Here is a 19,515-nt window from a genome sequence, read left to right on the forward strand (position 1 = left end):
CCCTTCTAAAATTAAAAAGACATCTGCCAGAAATTTTTTAAACGATCATCAGTCAGTAGAATGCACCAGTATTTTTGAACCAGATCCATGAAAAAACTAGTGTTACAACCAAAATTCATCATAAGCCTAGGGGGTACAATCAAATCTTTTCTTGGCTGGTATTGTAATAATTGCTCCTTACCAACTTTTATGGGTTTGGGCTGTTCCTTTTTCAGGTTTATTGACTTTGGTGTTATAATATCATGAACATATCAGATTGTCTCAAGGTGAGAGATAGTCATGTAAGTAGAAGTAAGGGGACTTGTTTGATCAATGCATGTAAGTAATATAAAGCCATTTTCAACAATCCTTTTTTCCTTAGTAAGCACTGGTAAATGTTATGCTGCTCTAAAGTACTATAATTGTAATACAACTTTGTGGTATATGTTGCTGAGTGTATAACCTGCCAAGAATCAAGGATCTGTGACCATTGCGGGAATAAGAAAAGCACACTATATAGATAAATTGCAAAATGTACTAGTTTTAAACATTTTGTTTTTTATGTTAGATGTTGTGGAATCTGACATTAGGGGTGGTGATGCTAAGAACCTGCTGATCAGTAAAGAATTTAAATGGCAGGTGAGATTGAATGCCACAAAGATAACTAGTTTACTCCATCATATTAATTTTAAATGTGTACTGAATAAACCAATTTAAGGTGTAAATTTTTAGATGATTAATTTGTTGACCCTTGATGATGTCATATTACTGTTATTATTTAATGAGTAACGGGTAATTTGTAACTCAGAGTCTAAAGAAGTATGTTCAACAATATTATTGAAAGGGCATACTGTTTATTTTTCCTAATAGAAGTATCACTTGGTGTTCCAAGCTGTTGCTTATATTTTTTATTATACTTGGAAATGAGTTTGATCTAATGAACCTGAGTGCCAGATGGGGAACATAAGGTCTCCATGATGGTCCTGCAGTTAGAAATAAGCCCCCTACTGCAAAATCTCATCTCATCTCCTCCTGGGCATAGTAAGCTAGGAAGCTCCATTGTTGTATAAACACTGGGCATTTATACTGTAGGTATGTAGGGCAATTTACAGCAAAGTGAAAGAATGTGCAGGGGTCCATTGATCCAGAGAAGAAAGCATACTAATTAATAAAGCTTATCATTTATCGACTGAAGATCATACAGAACAGTTGTGCAGCAGCATAAACTACTAAACATATATTTTGTTAAAGTGCCACTTGAACAGTGAAGCTGTACACTTTAGATGGATTACATGGTTTGACATGAAATGGGTAAACTATATTTTCTTAGTGAATATCTACAATGTTTTCTGGTACATGGTGCTTGTCGTAGAAAGTTGTTCTCTGGTTGTTTAATGATTTGTGGCTCAGCTGAATCAGTTACTTTGGGGGGGGGTGGAGTTGCTTGAGATATTCAGACTTGTGCTAAAAGTACCAGTGGTCCGATCTATTTAATCATGTAAGATGTCCAAGTCAGTACTATGAATCTGATACTCAGCCTTCAATACCCACTGCAGGCCAAGTATCACTCATATTATATTATCACTGCACTGTTCCTTGGGTATGGAGAGGAGCAAGGGGACCCACAAAATTCAGCAATAGTTAACAAGCCTCTCGCTGCCAGAGTTTGATGGTTCTCTCATTCAAGAAGACATCCCAAAAATTACCACATACAGCTGATGCAAAACTGTAACATAAGGAACCTGCTGTCTTTTGGAGTCAATGAGGCTTGTAATAGAATGAGTAAGACATTCCAATTGCAGAAGTGCATTGAAAGAAAAATTAACATATGTGCTCAAATAAATGCTGTTCATCTTTAGTCACCTGTTTATATTTAACATGGACTGTGTCTTTTCAGATTTTTCCTTTCAATGTATTTAAAAAATTCTATTTTCAAATCTTTGGTTTGCAACTGACTCAGAAACATGGAAGTGCAGTTTGTATAGTTGTATTAGAGTCTGCAGATCATTTTGTACATATGTATGTATATGCACATATGTATAATTGTACACATATGTCACTGTACTTACTATTCCATCACCATGACAAATTCCATTCTGCTCTCAAAGGCTGAAATGCACTGTACCAGCTTGGGATGATGCAAACAGTTCATCACTTCAACCTCCTGACGGACAGCTTGTCTATCTTTTGTTAGACGTGTTTTGCAAATCTTCGCAGCTCGTATCTTACTTGTAGACTTTTCTTGCACTTTGTAAACCTGGCCAAACTTCCCTCTGGAAAACAAGCAAGTAATTTATTAGTTAATTAAGTTAAGGCATTGAACTCTCAATCCACAAGAAACAAGTGTTCTTTCAGGAAATAGTACTAAACACAAAGTTACATGAATTACAGTAGATGGAACATTTTTCACTCAATGGTTGGTGTCATGAAGCTAGTGAAGTCCATAACTGCAGGAAGTCAGAAGCACACAAACAAGCATGTACCCCTAGTCATAGTCACGCATGCTCACACACACACACACACACACACACACACACACACACACACACACACACACACACACACACACACACACACACACACACACACACACACACACACACACACACACACACACACACACACACACACACACACACACACACACAAACACATGCTCATGCACACATGCATGCTCACGCACACACAGACACAACCACCCACCCACTTCTCACAAAAACATTCAGCTGCACAAAATAAAGGGTATCATTATCCCAGAAAATGTCAGTCTTACCTGATTTTAAAATGTCACAGCCTGATCTCATGGGTTCCATTTGGAATCTTGAAATACTGAAATGTCGAATTTCAGTATTTCGAGACCAAATTGTCGAACCTGCAGTTGCACAAAACTGCAGAATATCGAACCCAGAAATGTCAAACCCACAGTACTGATGGAGCGTTAGGTAAGTGTTATGTTTAAGGGTTTTGTGGAGAGTTTGTGTGTATGTGAGTGTTAGGTGTGGGTTAGTGTTAGGGTGTGAGTGTGTCAGTGTTGAGAGTTGTAGTGTTTGTATGTATGTGATGTGTGTTTGTGCAAAGGGTGTGTAAAATGTGTGGTGGTGGGTTTTCTGTGTTTAGTGCGGACTAAGAGTTAGTATATTTAAGTAGGGGGGGTGCGGGGGGGCTTGTCCCAATGCTTATAGGAAGGGTAGGTGTGTGTGTTTGTTTTGTTGTGTTTGTGTGTGTTGTTTTGCTTTGTTGTAGTGTTGGGAGGTAGGTGTATTTGTGTTTGTATGTGTGGTGTAGTGTTTTTTTACATTTGCTGTTTTGAAATTCTTGGTTTTAGTTTTCGGGTTTGTGAGTTTTTGGCTTTATAGTCTCGAGATACTGAAATTCAATATTTCAATATTTCAAGATTATAAAGTGAATCCGATCTCACAAGGTTCAACATTTTTCAAGTTAGGCACATTAAATCTCTGTAGCATGATGCGAATCTTACTCTCATGTTATTTTATAATTTCACAGTATTTCAATACATGGTGGGCCAGTATAGTGCAGCTTCCTCTAACTGTAGCCTAACCTTCAACTAACCAGAGCCATCTTCAGCATACCCTATCCGGGATCTGGGTTCTGTTCTCGGTGTGCCACACTTCTCTGGTATTTTCCATCAGCATCTTTTACTACTGAAAAAAAGAGTTGTGTCATGTATCAATGCATGATACATAGCATGTCTTATATTGCTACAGAATCTACACATAGCACATCTCTGGAGCCAAGGAAAGGGTTGGTGTTATGCAAGTACCAATAAGTCAGTCACTCATGAAGCCACAGTGAAATGCTTTATGGAAACAAAACAAAAAAAAAACAGGATTCTGGTGATTTATGGAAGTAACTTGTCATTTCATAACCCTGGTCTGATATGATCACAGATATAAAATGTCAGGATCTTTCTCAGACCATAAGGGAATACTGTGGTGGAAACAGCAATATGCTGGCCCATTTAACATGATTCAAGCCACAGACATCCTATATGTACTATATATATTAGGTCTGGAGTACAGTCCCTGGCACTAGTGTGTCAAACTGCTGTCCTTTTTAGTACTAGACATATGGGTGTGGCCAAATTAACATAAAAGTCATGGAGTTCAAAATAATACTGAAGAAAAGCATTCTGCTGAGCTTAAGGTACTAAATCATTCATTTGTAAAATATAACTGTTCTGTCAATTTGTACAAACAATCTGCAAATACATTTAGCAGGGCACATATTTCTTAAATGCTTAATGAAGCAATGTTGTATAAAGTTTATGTCATATATTTATAAACAAAATAAGCAAATTAAATAAAAGTCTGCAGTAAAACCGGAAAAAAAAGCATCCAGAATGATGTATGCTTCTTATATTTTGGTTACCAAGATAAAAGCTTTTAGATTTTAGTATGACAATTTTAGTATATGTGCTACATTCTAGTTATAAATTATACATACTTGAGAAAACATTCACCTTATGTATAAGATGAAGGCAATTTTTCAGACCAGGATCCTATTAAAAGGCACCGATCCTTTTTATTTGTCTTGGTGCAAAAACTAGTGTCATGCTTTGAATTTTATACTGTTGGAAATATTTTCTTAGCCTGTAATGCTTGTACTGCAATAAGAAGGTTTTCATTAATTCATTCATTTCTTCTTAGACAATCTACTTAGTCTTAATCATCTTTAGTTCTTGCATAAAGCAGGAAATTGTAGAACTGTTGAATAAGTGATGCAGCACTCCATTTATTTCCTCCGTCGCACACAATAAAAGGCAAGACTAGCTAAACTGTGTTTTACTATGTGAGATATGCACTGCTTTCTTCTTGTAATTGCAGTAAACAGCTATGTATTTGGGGCTGCACTTATGAATGAGAACAACAAACTAAGATGCATTACAGTGATCATTCCAGCAACTGGGGCTGGGTGGTGTGGCTGCCAATGACAGCAGCTAAATGAAACAAACCACTGTGGCTGTTATAGAAATTAGGATGAAGTTGTTTATTTGCAAATAATGTCAACAGCAAACTGAAATATAGTACTGTGACCATTATAGCAACTGGATGGTTAAGTTTGTAAATGAAATGAAATGTACATTAATTTGGCAATTATCACAATCTGGACAGAAGTGTATGACTATCAGTGATAGAAACTGAAATACATTATTATGGCCATTAAAGAATTTACTGCATGGTTGTGTGGGTGTGAATGACAGCTGTAAATTGAATCACATTACAGTGGACATTACTGCAATCAGAGAGGAGCTGTAGGGCAGAAAATGACAGGACTTAGCTGAAATACATTACTGTTGTCATTACTTTGTTCACTTTCTTCAAAATCATGAAGGTGATTGCCAAAAACAGAAATGCTATTTTTAATCATTAAGAAAAATATTCTTATCTTCTGGGGTGTTTTTTGTTTCATTTCTGGATTTAATATTTCTTGGTAAGACACTAGAGTTTCCTTTTAATTACAGTATGACTCATGCATAAAAGTTTACCACATTTTAACGCCATTTTTTCCATAAACATTTAGACTTATGTATATGCAGTACCTTGTAATGCATCTAATTTTTATTACATGGTGGGGCTGAGGGTTTAATTACATGGACAGATGGAATAAAAAACATAAAATTTACCTCACATAAAAGCAGAGAGGGCTGGACTTCTGACTGTAACCTGGTCCGAGTTTAATTAGCATCTTGCATGCTGGAGGAGTCAAGTAGAGTGGGTAGGAATGAGCAGCTAGCACCAGCCTGAGTTTGTGCATGCAGCTAGGCACTAACATGTGAAGGTCTGTAGGTGTAACCTCTGTTCAAAGCAGGCTACCACTTGTTCAGTAGCTGTGAAGACGGGTTGGACTAGGTGTGTCACATTGTGCAGTGATGTGCATGATGTCATACATATTCCACATCATTTTGTGTTTCCCTACCTCCTGCACACCTACGGTTCCCAACTACTTGTTACAGATATGTGCCCTGCACTTAATCATAACCCTTGAGCCACAAACTTACAAGGAAGATACTATAGAGCACTCTCTCCATGAAGTGAAAGGACCTGTCTGTTGTAAGGAGCATACACCAATTTTACCAGTTCCAAAGGAGGAAAGACACGTAGCTTTCATGAAAGATGGGGGATGTCAGCAGCACAGTAGTATGGGGACAAAAATGTGGAACAATTATTGATATACCATCCTGCCGATCCTTCATATGAGCTGGACTTTTCCTGTGCTTCCACACAAACATGAGCATAACTCCACTGTAGATAACATCTTAATTGAAGAACTGATGGGGAAAAGAATAAGATAAACTACTGTGTACAATAAATACACATCTGGACACACTTACACTCCAAGTTTCTCAAGTTGTATGTAGAAATCTGAAAATTTGTCTTTGGTGTTTATGGTGACACAGCCATGTTCTAGGAACTCTTCTTTTTCATCTATAAATGTAAAAATAGATGTCATTCTGCATGTTAACAATTGTTAGCAAGACTGGTATTATTTCAATTAAACCAGTGTCAGCATTTCATAATCTGGGTTAATTACACACTGGATGAACAAAAAATGCAAGGGACACTGTTGTTTAATGCTAAATAAATAAAAATGTCTGCAGACACTGTTTATTTCTGTTTTCTCTTTGAACTGATAAAAAAGCAATTTAACCAGATGTGTACCAGAATTTGTCTATTCACTAAGTTTAGTGCAATAGTGTATATTTTCTAGATGCCCTAAAAGGTTTCTAAACTTGTTTTAATAACACATTTGAACACATATACCAGTTATTTTTTATTATTATTTTACTAGAAGCATATCAAATGCATGTTTGTATTAACAGGATCATCCTACAAATATGACTTCTATCTGAACCTTGCTTTCAGTTATTTTTAAACCCCCACGAGAAAAAATCCCCAGCAGGACTTAAGTCATTTTATAATTCTCTGAAGAACTGAAAGAACTGTGATTTTCCTACAAGGTACTGGGCACAAAGCCTTTCTTTATTTTTCTAAATATTTGCTTGCCCTTACCACACCAGCATATTACTTTTTTGTAGAGATATAAAAAAAATATTATTGAAATGTCATTTCTTAGTTGCAAACCTACTAGATACCTATATTAGACCATGAAAACAGTTAGTCTGATGACCTTCCATTAAAAGGTAAAAAAGAGCAATTTAAATCTAGAATGGAAAAGACACTAGTCTTGAGTGAAATATATCAAGATGTCATAATGCCTACTAAAAACTGAATTAGACACAGTATGCAAAAATTATACTTGGCCAGTCTTTTCAAAATGAAATCAGAATCCTTTACATTCTTTGCACACTAAAATACCAACCGAAAACCACCTGGAAGATGACCTCAAAAGAAAAAGTTATTTCATAACATTAAACACTGCAAGGTACTTTTTCAAACCTTCATTTTATTCTGATATAGATATAAATCAAAAGAATGAAGATATGCAGAAATAAAAAAAAAATAAATAAAACAGATTATTACTAGGTCTGTTGATTAATCCCACTTAATTGTGATTAGCTAGCTATAAAACACTGAGATTATGTTTTAATTGTGCCATTAAGAAAATTAAAACTTAATCTTGAAAATTTAAGTTAGACTGCAGTCAGCATGTGTTTTATTATATTTAAAAGGTCTTGAAATAAAGTGTATTACTGTTTCCTCCAAGTTTTTGTACTTTGTTCTGTATATTACAAATATAGCTATGGAAAAAATCCAAATACTGTATAAAAACTGGGAAAGTATTTTATTAATGTTGAATGCTTTTGTCCAAATATTTAAATGGACTTCATCAGAGCCAAACCACAATGATGTTAATCACACCAAATAAATAAAAATGAGTATATCACTTGATCTCCTCAGACACACAGCAGATGTTATAATCAACCAACATTCCCTGTATTAACATAACAAATATAAACAATTATCTGTCATTCATTTGATACTATTTAAAACTTATCTAAAAATGTATGTCTTTTAATGTTTAAAATATATCTTTAACACATTCTTATGAATATTGTTACTTCAGTTTAGCAGCACGAAGGTTCAAAACACTTTTGATTGAAATGCTGTTCTGTGTACTGAAGCACAATCACCTTCCGGTTTCTTTATTAGTTAAGTTTATTACTGAAAAGCACTTGTAAGTATAGTTACCATAAGATTAAAATTAAACTAACATTATTTTTTTACTCATTAGATTAATATCAGTTAAACATTCTAATTATTCAGCAGCCCTAATTATTACTAGTACAAGTAGAGCTGTTGCTGTCACTGGCTCATTTGGGACTGATGTCTGACACATCAGGTCCAAACCTCCTATGCCTTCAAACACTCTGAGGGAGAGCAGAAAAACAAAGCAAAGGACGTGTTCCTAAACCCCTCAATCTTTTCATGTTACAAACAAAATTATTAGTTTAATCAGCTGTCCTTACACTTGAATGATAACTACTCAACTGGGTGCTTACCTGATCACAGCTAGTTGACTTTCTCCTCTAAACAGCTGGGCCTCACTAGTGACAGTGTTGGTCTGCTGTGAGATGTTTTGGTAAATTCCTCCCTTTTCCTACCTACTTTTGTATGACAATGGAGTTGGTATGGCTCTGCTATGATAAATTGCAAACTGTTTAGCAATGTCTTTCGGCTTTTCCGGGTTAGGGGTCACCACAGGAGATCAGTGGTCCGCAGATTGATTGGCAGTGGTATTTTTATGATGTCAAGCTGCCAGCCCAGCACCTAATATTTACAGAAGGAACATGCACACACACACACACACACACACACACACACACACACACACACACACACACACACACACACACACACAAAAATGCGTGCACAGCTACCTGCATGTCTTTAAAGATTCGCTTGACGACAGAGAGGGCATGTAGACTATGCACAGAAGGCGCTCCAGCCAAGAATCTAACCAGAAAACCTCTTGCTGTGAGGTGACAACTCTAATCGCTGAACACTGTGGCCAAATAGCAAGCTATTTAATCAATACATAATTCTTAAAGCTAAAACATCTACTCCCATAAAACATCTCACGCTCAAAACAGTGACAACAATAATTGCAAAAGGTGCAAGCCCCTACAACAATGATCTATAAATAAAACAGTTCCTGTGCTGACTTAAATTGGTCAATATTGATCAGTGCAGTGCCCCTGTAAACAAATATAAACAAAATAAAATAAAATTCTAATATCCAACTAAAGGAAAAAGGTCTTCCTTGAATCCCGTAAGACAAAATTAAAGCACACAATGCGCAACATGGCCTGTGCTGTTGTTCTGAAATGTTGACTACACAAATGTAGTTCCTGTATCGAATATCTGTGATCCACTATATCACTATGACAAAGTATACGTTTCCCAGGTGGCATATATGTGTATCTATCTACATATATCCATCCATATAAATATAAGTATATACATATATATAAATGTGGCAGTATGGGGGCTTGCAGATGCAGGCAGACATCCATCCATCAATCCATCCATCTTCAACACCTTTTTTTCCCAGTTTTGCACTTCAACATTGACAATCATCTCAAGCCAAGGTTTACACCACTGGGTGGCTATCTCTGCCATGATATGTCATCTGTACCACTCACTCACACACAGACTCACACCTATGGGCAATTAAGAGTGTCCAGTCCACCTACTTCGTGTCTTTGAAATGTGGGAGGAAACAAGATGCAGGCAGACATGCCACCAACAAAAGAAGGGTGCATGGTAGTTTTTATTGATTGTGATTGAGGAGTGTTTAAGTGACCATGTCTCTAGCATTCATTGGTAAAGCATTTTAAATGTCAGAAATTAAGAGTGATCCATCTAAACCATTAAATTAGATTATTAAAGAATTTCTCATGCTTCACTTTAATATGGGAGTTAGACTTTTTCCTATATATTTCACTTGGCGGCAAAGCTCATGTAAATGTTATAATTTGATTATATATGATGCTGCATCTTTAAGGGCTGCAGTATATAAGGAAATTATGTTATTTCAATTTGTATTCTGATGAAGTGCCAATTATAGGAACTAAGATTAATAAGTTTTATTTATACTATCCTGTGGCTGGCTTCTTCTGGTTGTGAACTCTTACCTTCCTGTATGATGCTGGCACATATTCAACATACTTTTTGGCTGGTTTTCCCTGCAATGTTAAGGAGAGATTTTTTTTGGTAACTGGTACATGCCATACGTCCATTTCTGGTTGACTTTTTCCTACACATTTCACTTCCCTAGTACATGCCAACCACAGATCCCTTTATTTCTTTACCTATTCACTTGTCACTGCACACCCTGACTTGTAAAAACATCTCTGCTCATTTGGAACTCCTAGTATACATGGAGGATGAGAGCCATCTTGGGAAAGAACATCTTCCAGGTAGCCACAGGGGGCATGTTGTGCTGTATGCATGACCCTTGTTCCTGTGGCTGTCCTGTACTTCTCTCATTTATAATGGGATTATAATGCTGGTCCAACTGCAGTGTATGTACTTTTGCCCACATATGTCTCAGGCTGCCATATTAAGTATTGCTTGGTGATCTTTGTGTTGGGCTGTTCTGTTTTATCTCAGTGTATTCTTGCCTCTGCTAGTAACCATCAGTGTTGCAGGACAAGCAGCCTTCTCTCATCCCAGTATAAGTGAGCTTGTACCGACCACTCCCTCATCCTCCCTGCATGGCTAATTCAGGGGAACTGGTTGGATATCATCCCTGGTCATCTTGGTCACAATCAGGGCTGATTTACAATAGAGCCACTCAGCAGATCTAAGACTCAGTTTCTGTCCCTGCAATGAAAGTATTTCAAAAACTTTGTTGGCTCCCTCCTCTGTCACTGCTAGACCCCATCCTAGTTAAAGGAGACAAGACGCCATGAGGAATCCTTGGAGACAATTAATTATTCATGCAGTAGAAGCAAAACTTGATAAAGGGAGAGAACAAAAGAGTGCAGCATGCAATGATACCTCATGCTTCCATGGGTGACCATACTGCATGTGAACCTCCACACAGTACTAAGGCATAGCGGTGATTTGCTTCACTCTCAAGTCTCCATTAAAGGGTACCCTGGCTGCAGTAAAAGGGCACACTCTCCCATCAGAGAAATACATCCAGCATCTTATAGAAAGCTGAATCTGTCTGCATTAATTAAGGGGTTTGATTTATGAGGGTATATGATCACATTACATCTTCTTTAAAAGATTTCTCTTTTGAGTTTATTGGTGTTACTAAGTTGTATAGCATTCCTTAATTCTCTCTACGTTAAAAAAAATTGTCATCTTTAATCTCTCTCTCTATTATATAGTAGTGATCTTTGTTAAAATCATCTTATTTTCATATTTACATATTTATATATTTACATATTTGCATGCAATTTTCCATTTTCTATAAAACAAAACAACATGCTAAGATAATATGCACAAAACCAAATTTCCACCCTCTGCTTTTCACTCACAAACATTTTACATCATTCACTATAATATTCATGTCCCGTGTTTTGTTATACTAAGCTCCAGAACATGTAGTTTCTAGATGTGTAAAACTCAAACAAAAGCCAATGTATCCAATTAATCTATATTTTCATGACATATTTCTTTCCTACAAACCCCATACAGAATCATATCATGGTTATATTATCAACTCTTCTCAGCTGTATACCGTTTTAACCTTTTATCAATGTTTTTTAAAGGTTCCATATATTCTTCCTCCCCACAAAAACAGAATGATCTGAAGGTGTGTCATTTGTTGGGAGAGGATGGAGTTGGTAATGTTTTGAACAGAGAAAGTTAGAAAATGATAAAGCAGAATAAAATACAATATAAACTGTGGCTAAAAATCAGTTCAACACAACAAGCAAAATATCACAAGAAAAGCAGAAGAACCAACTAACAAAGCTGTCTGGCATACAATAATTTATTGATACTTCCATCTGGTTGCCCTTCATCAAATCATAGAACAAACTAAAAAAAACAGACTCAAATACTCTCAAAAGCTACAAAAGCAGTGAATCAGGGTTAAAAGTCAAACTCATTACAGCCGAGCGACGTCTCCAGGTGTTTCTGCAGTTACACCCTACTGCTCCTCTAGGCGTCAAATATTGCCTGTTCATATTTGCATTAATAATTCCAAAACCATGTTACATACAAGGTATCACAATATTTTATCTTGAAGCATACATGATAGCAAACACAATTGTATTGATATATGACCTCTGTCAATGGGTATTTGTTAAAAATGTAATGTGATAACTTCAATTTTTAAATGCTGAAGCCACGCCCACTAGGAGTTAAAGGTACACATTCAAAAGAGCTCTAGTGGAGGGAATGAGGGTTAAAAATTAGAAAATGTTTATAATCTCTTGCAGAGTTGTTGATTGAATTATTATTGGAGGAGAATCATGAGCTAGAGATTTGATCTGTGAGAACTTTGTTTCCCTCCAAGATTGTTTTAGATTTCTTTGTCTCTCCCTTAAATAAAAGGATTTGGGAGAGCTGGTTGTTATTCTGGTCTGTTTTCTAATGGAAAGTTAGGTTTGGTGTAGTTGGTCATTTGGTGAGTTTTGTTTCTAGACTGTCCATGTCTTGCCTCTCTGCTTGATGAGATTGATATCATTTGAAATACAAGGGCATTTCTCCCCTCTAAGCTCCTTAAGTGTAGAGGGGTAGAGAGAACCTTGGATTGTAGTAATGGTTTTGATGAAACAGGAAATCAATTAATAGTATTCATTTACTAATAAATTATGTTTAGGTTTTACTTAGGGAAAGACTGAACTGTAATGACTTGGGGTGAGACTTCATTGATATGAAATACCAATAAATATTATTGGGCAGTGGTCACTAAAACGATAGGGTATGATGTTAATACCAGTGCAACACATACCTCTCAACTGTACAGATTTTTGCAGAATATCCAGATGTATGGCTCATATTTTTGGTGTCTTCCTCCTAAAATCTGTACTTTTCTGTCAAATAGCTGAGGATGGAAGTCATTAATAATAACAAACATTTGAGTTTAAGACTCCACTTCCTTCCGAAAATTCATGCTAATACAAAACCTATTATTCTATCAACTTTTTAAGTTTCTAAGAGCAATATTTAAAAAGTGTCCCTATTTGTCCCCCCATGATTTTAGGCTTTGTTCAGATTTTTTGCTCTAAGAGGTTGAGAGGTATAACAGCTGGCCATGTTTGTGATGACCAGGTCTAATGTAGTATGGTTTTCTGTAAGCATGGTGTGTCTGCTGGGTTCCTTCCCTAGTTGTTCAAGACCGTATTGGAGTGATCATTTATTTATCTAGGTTCCTTTGGAGCAGATGATGTAGTTAAGGTCCCCTATTATAATGGAGTTCTTTGGACAGCCATTTGGGATTCATTTTAGCAGGGTATCTTTTTACAAAACTAATTTTGGAGTAGGAAATATAGATCACTGAAAAGGCAGGCAATGCATAGTGCCCTACAGTTAGATTGGCTGTTATCCAGTTTGGCACATTATCATTTATTTGCTTAGAATTGCTAGAGGATGTGAATCATACAGATGAGTTTTCTTCAGTTAGTAACTGAACTCCATGGCCTGTCCTTCATCTAGGTCTAGAAATCAAACAATGTTATAATTTGAAAGAATGCAGGGAGAAGGGCAGTAGTTGTCCTTTATCCTGGTCTCAGTTATTGCTAGGATGAGGGTGTTTTCAGTGATAATCCAGACTTCAAGTGTGGGCCATTTATTATTTACACTGCAGGTACTAGGGCAAGCTGCTCTGAATTTTTTTGTTTCTGGTGATACAGGCATTATTTTGTTGCTGTGTGTTAAGTAAAAATGTGTTGGAATTGCATAGGGAGTGGGACGGATACTGTTGGAAACCAGGACGGGTTGGGGGATGGGTTGAATATTGTGGGCCATTGGTGGGAAGGATAACCCTTGAACTAAGTATTTTGAATTGTAAATAGTAGACCCATGAGGCTAGGTATTTCTTGATATGGTCAGAGAAGGATGTGTGCTGTAAAATGTGCATTTGGTCAAAGAACTGTTTTCTAGTGATGGAGGAAATTTCTTAGTATGGTGTAAAAGGTTGAAAGGGTATTTCTACATGGATGTGAGTACTGACGGACTTGCAGTTGAAATATATCAGTGACTCTATGGGCAGGTTATTGACAAGGCAAAGCGAGGCTGTTAGGAAGAGTAAAATGGAGTAGCGAGTGTTGGAAATTCTTAAAGTAAGCATTGCTAGATGCAGAGTGGGTGATTTTAGTGTAGTTAAAATATTTATTTGTATCCTACCAAAGCAGAAAGAGCATAGAAATGAGAATGAAGCAAACAGTAAGACTGTAAGAGAGGAGTAAATAGCCAATGAGGGTTGGAATGTGAGACGTTATGTACAGTAAGTTAGGTCTTATGTTAACAGATGGTGACAGTCAAGGTGTCCCTAATGTTAATCGGTGTGCGGGTCCCAGTGAGAGGAAGTGTAGAATGTGAGGATAATAGAGGGTAGAACGAGGCTGGATCTTTTGTGATGGACAGACAGAGATTAGATAAGGTCTGACAAGTGACTAAGCTGTGCTAAGGACTACAGCAGGAGTGTAACTGGGTTGGAAATAGGAGTGTGACTGGAGAAGTGGATGCATTGCTAACTGAGTAGATATCCATTACTTAAGCCGACTGGTAGTGGTGCGCACAATAAGAGGGAGAAATAGGAGAAAGAGTCGTGAGGTGAATTCAAGCAGGTAGTGAAAGTGATATACGAAAGAGAGATGAGAAGTGTAATCCCACGGGAGTGAGAAAGAGGAAACATTTGAGTGGGAGTACCAAGATGGATAAAAACAGAGAATGATCTAGTAAAAGAGAAAGAATGCATAGATTACATCCTCATTGTATCCTTAGTCACAAGACAGAGATGAGTCACTTACCTTTTATCTTATTTAAAGACAGAGTTAGAGCCAGTCTGTTGCTTCATAGAGCAGTAAATGAACGGAGTTGATCAGTCTCGGGCTGAATGTAAAAGTCTAAGCAAGTGCAAGTAATATTGTGCAGTTTTAAGCAAACGTGTGCAGAGAAGAGTAGCGGGGGCGTGCAGTAGTAGTAGTCAGAAATTGTGAGGAAGAGAGATTACATCATCTTTCAGTTAGACATGCTGTAAGATGAGGCAGATAAATAACCTACCACTTAGACTTGAAGTAAAGAAGTTAACTAACATTTGGATTGATGTTAAGAAGAGAAAGCCTGAGAGAGGAGGACAGACAGAATCAGTATCTCTGCAAACTAGACTGCTCTGAGAAGTAAAGGCCAGAGGGAAGAGGACAGAAAGCTGTCACCCAGACTGGACAGGAAGGTAGGGGTTGTGTTGATGTAATAATCAGCCCTTCTACTTCTCCGGCGAAGTAAAGTAGTGGTAAGAATCAGGCCATCTGCCCCCTAGGCTTTGTTCACACATGATATCTAGAGTATAGAGGAGACAGTGCGTCAGTCTATCTGATGGCTTGACTTGTCAGATACTTGGTATGAGAAATGTAAACCAGAGAGGATCTGTCTATCTACCATTTGGTATGGTTAAATAATCAGCCTGTTACCTAGGCCGGTCTTGCTTCCTGCCATAATGAAAGACAGAATAAGAACCAGTCCATCTGCTACCTGGGCTTGGTATCAGAAAGTGAAAAGGTTAATCCACTTTGACTATTGAAATGGAGGAGTATGAGGGGAAAAGTCACCTTACTGCAGCTTGTCCTGAGTGAGTGCAGTGTCTGGAGTTTCCAGGTAGAGTACAGAGTGTGTAAATGCGAGCGGTGGTAGCATTTACTAGTTTGTTTCTAAAAGAAACTAAAAATCAGTTTGCTGAAAACATTCCAAGTGGCAAAATGTAGCTGTTGGATGAGGGCTTTTAATTGTGTAGTTCCTGGAGTGGAGAGTTATAAATCAGGAAGTGACCTATTCAAATATAAAGGAAATAACATGTGGGGTGGGGGTGGGGAAGAGTGTGATTGAGCCAACCATGTGTAAAGCCAGTACATTTGGTGAAAAACAATCAGTGAAAAGTTCTATGAAATCTTAACATTTGTTAGGCTATGATTCTTGATTAGATGAGTGAAGGAAAATGCATATTCAAAGCAATAAAACAGGACTAGAAAAAGTCAGCTAGGCAATGGAGAGAAGAGAGTTGTGGCTTATAGGTTCATAGGTTCATAGGTTCATAGTTTCATAGTTTCATAGTTTCATAGTATAGTACTAGGCTATCTGCCCTGGGGCATTTGTAAGCCTAGCCATAGTGATGTGGCTTTTGCCACCCCATGAAATGGTACAAAAATGTACAGAATAAATCAAGAATACTGTGCCTCTGTCTAGTAGTGACACAGTGAAGGTCCCCTATATAATAGAATTAGTTTACTGTGCCCCTGTCTAGCAGTGACACAGATGTGACCCCTGGGGTAAACTTACGATCTCCCATCCACTCATCAAGATTTCTCTTGAAGAGAGTCAGTGAGGGGCTCTGCCTAATATGAACTGGGATCCTGTTCCAAAGCATGGGAAGCCTTTGGGTTTTGAATCTATCCCTCCAGCATGTCCTATTCATACTTGTGCCGAGGTTTAAGTCTTTAGCTCTCGTGGTCCTGATGGATTTGGATTTTTTGAGGTGGAGCATGTCCATCAGATCCTGGTTGGACATGGCCTTGTACATCAGGCAGAGATCACCTCTGAGCAGGTGGTATGCTACTGAATAGAGCTGAAGTTTCTTTAGTCTGGCAGAATAAGACATATGTTGGAGACCCTTGATCCTTTTGGTGAGGTACTTTTGTGGTCTCTCCAGCTGTTGCAAGTGCCGGGTGAGGTACATACCAAATGGGGCATTGTACTCAATCATGGGTCTGATGAGGGAGGAATATAGGGGTACAATGACATCCTTGGATCTGGATGTGAAACCCTTCATGATGAGGTGTGCAAGGTAGAATGCTTTTCTAACCACTTTGGCAACGTGGGTGTCAAATGAGAGGTCGCTGTCTACTTGGGTCCCTAGGTCTCTGATTACTTTTTCCATACTCAGTGAGTTGCTGTCTATGTGATAATTTGTGGGTACTTTGTTTTTTCCAAAAGGGATGACTATACATTTTTTGGCATTTAGTTTAAGGCAGTGACTACGGCACCAGTTGTCCGTTTCAGTGAGGCCTTTTTGTAGGATGTGTGTATCTGCTGGTGTATCGACTATGGCGCCTAGTTTGCAGTCATCTGTGAACTTTGTCAGCCACAGCCCTCCCATGTTTGCTTTAACATCTGAGAAATAAATGCCGAACAAGAGGGGTCCCAGGACAGATCCCTGTGGGACACCACTTGTGACTGGCTTTGAGTCAGACATTGCTCCAGCGATTTTAACTTTATGAGTTCTGTCCTTTAGCCAGTTTGCAACCCATCTAGTGACATACGGGTTTACTTTTAAGCTGTTTAGCTTATCTATGATGCCTGAGTGGGGTATTGTGTCAAAGGCCTTAGCCAAGTCCAGGTATGCTGTATGGACTGCTTTGCCCTCATCAATGGCTCTAGTGACTGTTCGAAAAAGTCAACCAGGTTTAAAAGGCAGGATCTGCCCTTTACAAAGCCGAACTGGGTGGGGTCAAGCGTCTGTAGGTTCCCTATGTCTCCGTTTATGAGTTCCATAATGATTCTTTCCATAGCTTTGCAGACCAGGCTAGTCAAGCTTATGGGGCGGTAGTTTCCAGGGTCTGTAGAGGCACCCCCCTTGTGGAGTGGGACCACTGTTGCTGTACGCCAGTGTTCAGGTACATATCCCAGTAAGGCTAAGGTTAAATAGCATTTTTATGTGTGGGTTTAGCTCCTCTTGGAGTTCACGTAACACGCACCCCGGGATACCGTCAGGTCCCATTGATGCTGTGTTTTTTGCTTTGTTTAGGGCTCTCACTTGGACATCTGAGATGACAGGGAGATTACATTCAGCTGGGATAAGTATTTCTTCTTTTGGGGGTGAAGGAGGCGAGAAATTTGCACTGAACCTGTCAGCCAGAATGTTAACAATATCTGTGGGTTCAGTGTATTTTTTGTTGTTGTGAACCAACTCTGAGCATATCTGAGGGTTTCCGCCCAGGTTTCTAACATAGCTGAAGAAGGCTTTGTGGTTATCTTTAGTGTCCTTAGCGATTTTTCTCTCAAAGTTTGCCTTGGATGTTTTTATGAGAGAACGTAGTTTTCTGCTAATGATGATCAGAGATGTCTTCCCTTCATGGGATTTCGCTCTGACGTGCAGTAGCTTCCTTCTTTTGTTATACAATTTGTTTATGGCTGAGGTCCACCAGACAGGATGCTTACTTTTGGTGGAGAGGGACTTGGATTTGTTTGGGATTGCATGATCCATGCATTCTTGGAGATGTCCATAGAAAGCATTTGTGAAGGATTCGGCATTGTGGGATGTGGTATCCACTGGCACAGTGGGCTTAAAGGATACCATCTCAGTCTTAAGAAGAGTGAAGTCTGCTTTTGAGAAGTTTTCACTGTGGTCTTTTGTGCTGGGGGTGGAGGTGGGATATGTATATCCAGGGTGATTAGTTTGTGGTCAGATCTCACTAGTGAGGGGTATACTTCTGGTGTGGAGCATTTTGTCCCCATGTTTGTGATGATCAGGTCTAGTATATTATCTCCCCTAGTGGGAGAGGTGACTAGTTGTTCCAGTGCATTTGAATTTATGAATTCCAGGAACCTTTGGGCTAGGGTATTAGGGCTAGAATAATGTACCCAATCTATGTTTGGGTAGTTGAAGTCTCCCAGTATGATGGTATTTTGTGATACATTCATATCCTCCAATGTCTTCAGGAAGGCTGAGTGGGGTTCTTGAGATTGGGAGGGTGGTCTGTAACATGCTACCAGTTGTATAGCAGTTTTGCCTATGGTTGGTTGCAACTGTATGGTCTCTGATGCTTCATGTGTTGCTACTAACCTGGAGGTGTGGGTGTCCTTTATGAATATGGACACTCCCCCTCCCTTTGTGGTTCGGCCCGGGTTTTGGAACCGAAAAGCATGATACGAGGTATAGCCTGGTAGCGCTGGGGTGCTCTCAGGAGCCTTGAACCAGGTTTCAGTTACTGCACAGACGTCGATGTTCTCCATGCTGAGGAGTGCATCAAGTGCCTGCATCTTGAGATTTAGACTTCTGGCGTTGAGCAGCATTACCCTTAGTTTTTTCCATTTTTGTTTTCTAAGGAGGTGGGTTTGTCTTTTGAGCCTTGCCTAAAAAAGGCACTATGGGGGTGGCAAGAGCCTTAGCCAATATCCGGAAGCCCAGTGGTGACAGGTGTAAGCCATCCCTTGCGAAGCAGTGTGGCTTGTCCAACATATCATCCCAGGCAGACAGACATTGGATCCCCTTAGAATGACACCAGTACTTGAGCCAATTGTTAAAGCTGATCATCTTGTCTTTGTATTGTGGTATCATTCTTGGTGAGGGCAAGATGCTGCTCAGGGTCAGGGTCATACCAGCCTGGGCTACATAATCGGAGAGCTCCTCTATGTCTCTTTTCATGTAGTCCAGGGA

General features: G+C 38.5%; 1 protein-coding gene across 1 annotated transcript in view; it reads right to left on the reverse strand.

Moving 5' to 3' along the window:
* The window catches only part of LOC122788162 (myosin light chain kinase, smooth muscle-like), a 943,334-nt gene that overhangs the window by 141,922 nt on the left and 781,897 nt on the right, over positions 1-19,515 (reverse strand). The window contains exons 9-10 of the mRNA XM_044055140.1: positions 6,332-6,425; positions 2,049-2,252 (exon numbers count right to left, since the gene is read on the reverse strand). Coding sequence (XP_043911075.1) covers positions 2,049-2,252; positions 6,332-6,425 — 298 coding nt within the window. The remainder of the gene's footprint in view (positions 1-2,048; positions 2,253-6,331; positions 6,426-19,515) is intronic.

This window comes from Protopterus annectens, chromosome 13.part0, assembly GCF_019279795.1.
Source record: "Protopterus annectens isolate FY-2018-M chromosome 13.part0, PAN1.0, whole genome shotgun sequence".
NCBI classification, from domain to species: domain Eukaryota; kingdom Metazoa; phylum Chordata; order Ceratodontiformes; family Protopteridae; genus Protopterus; species Protopterus annectens.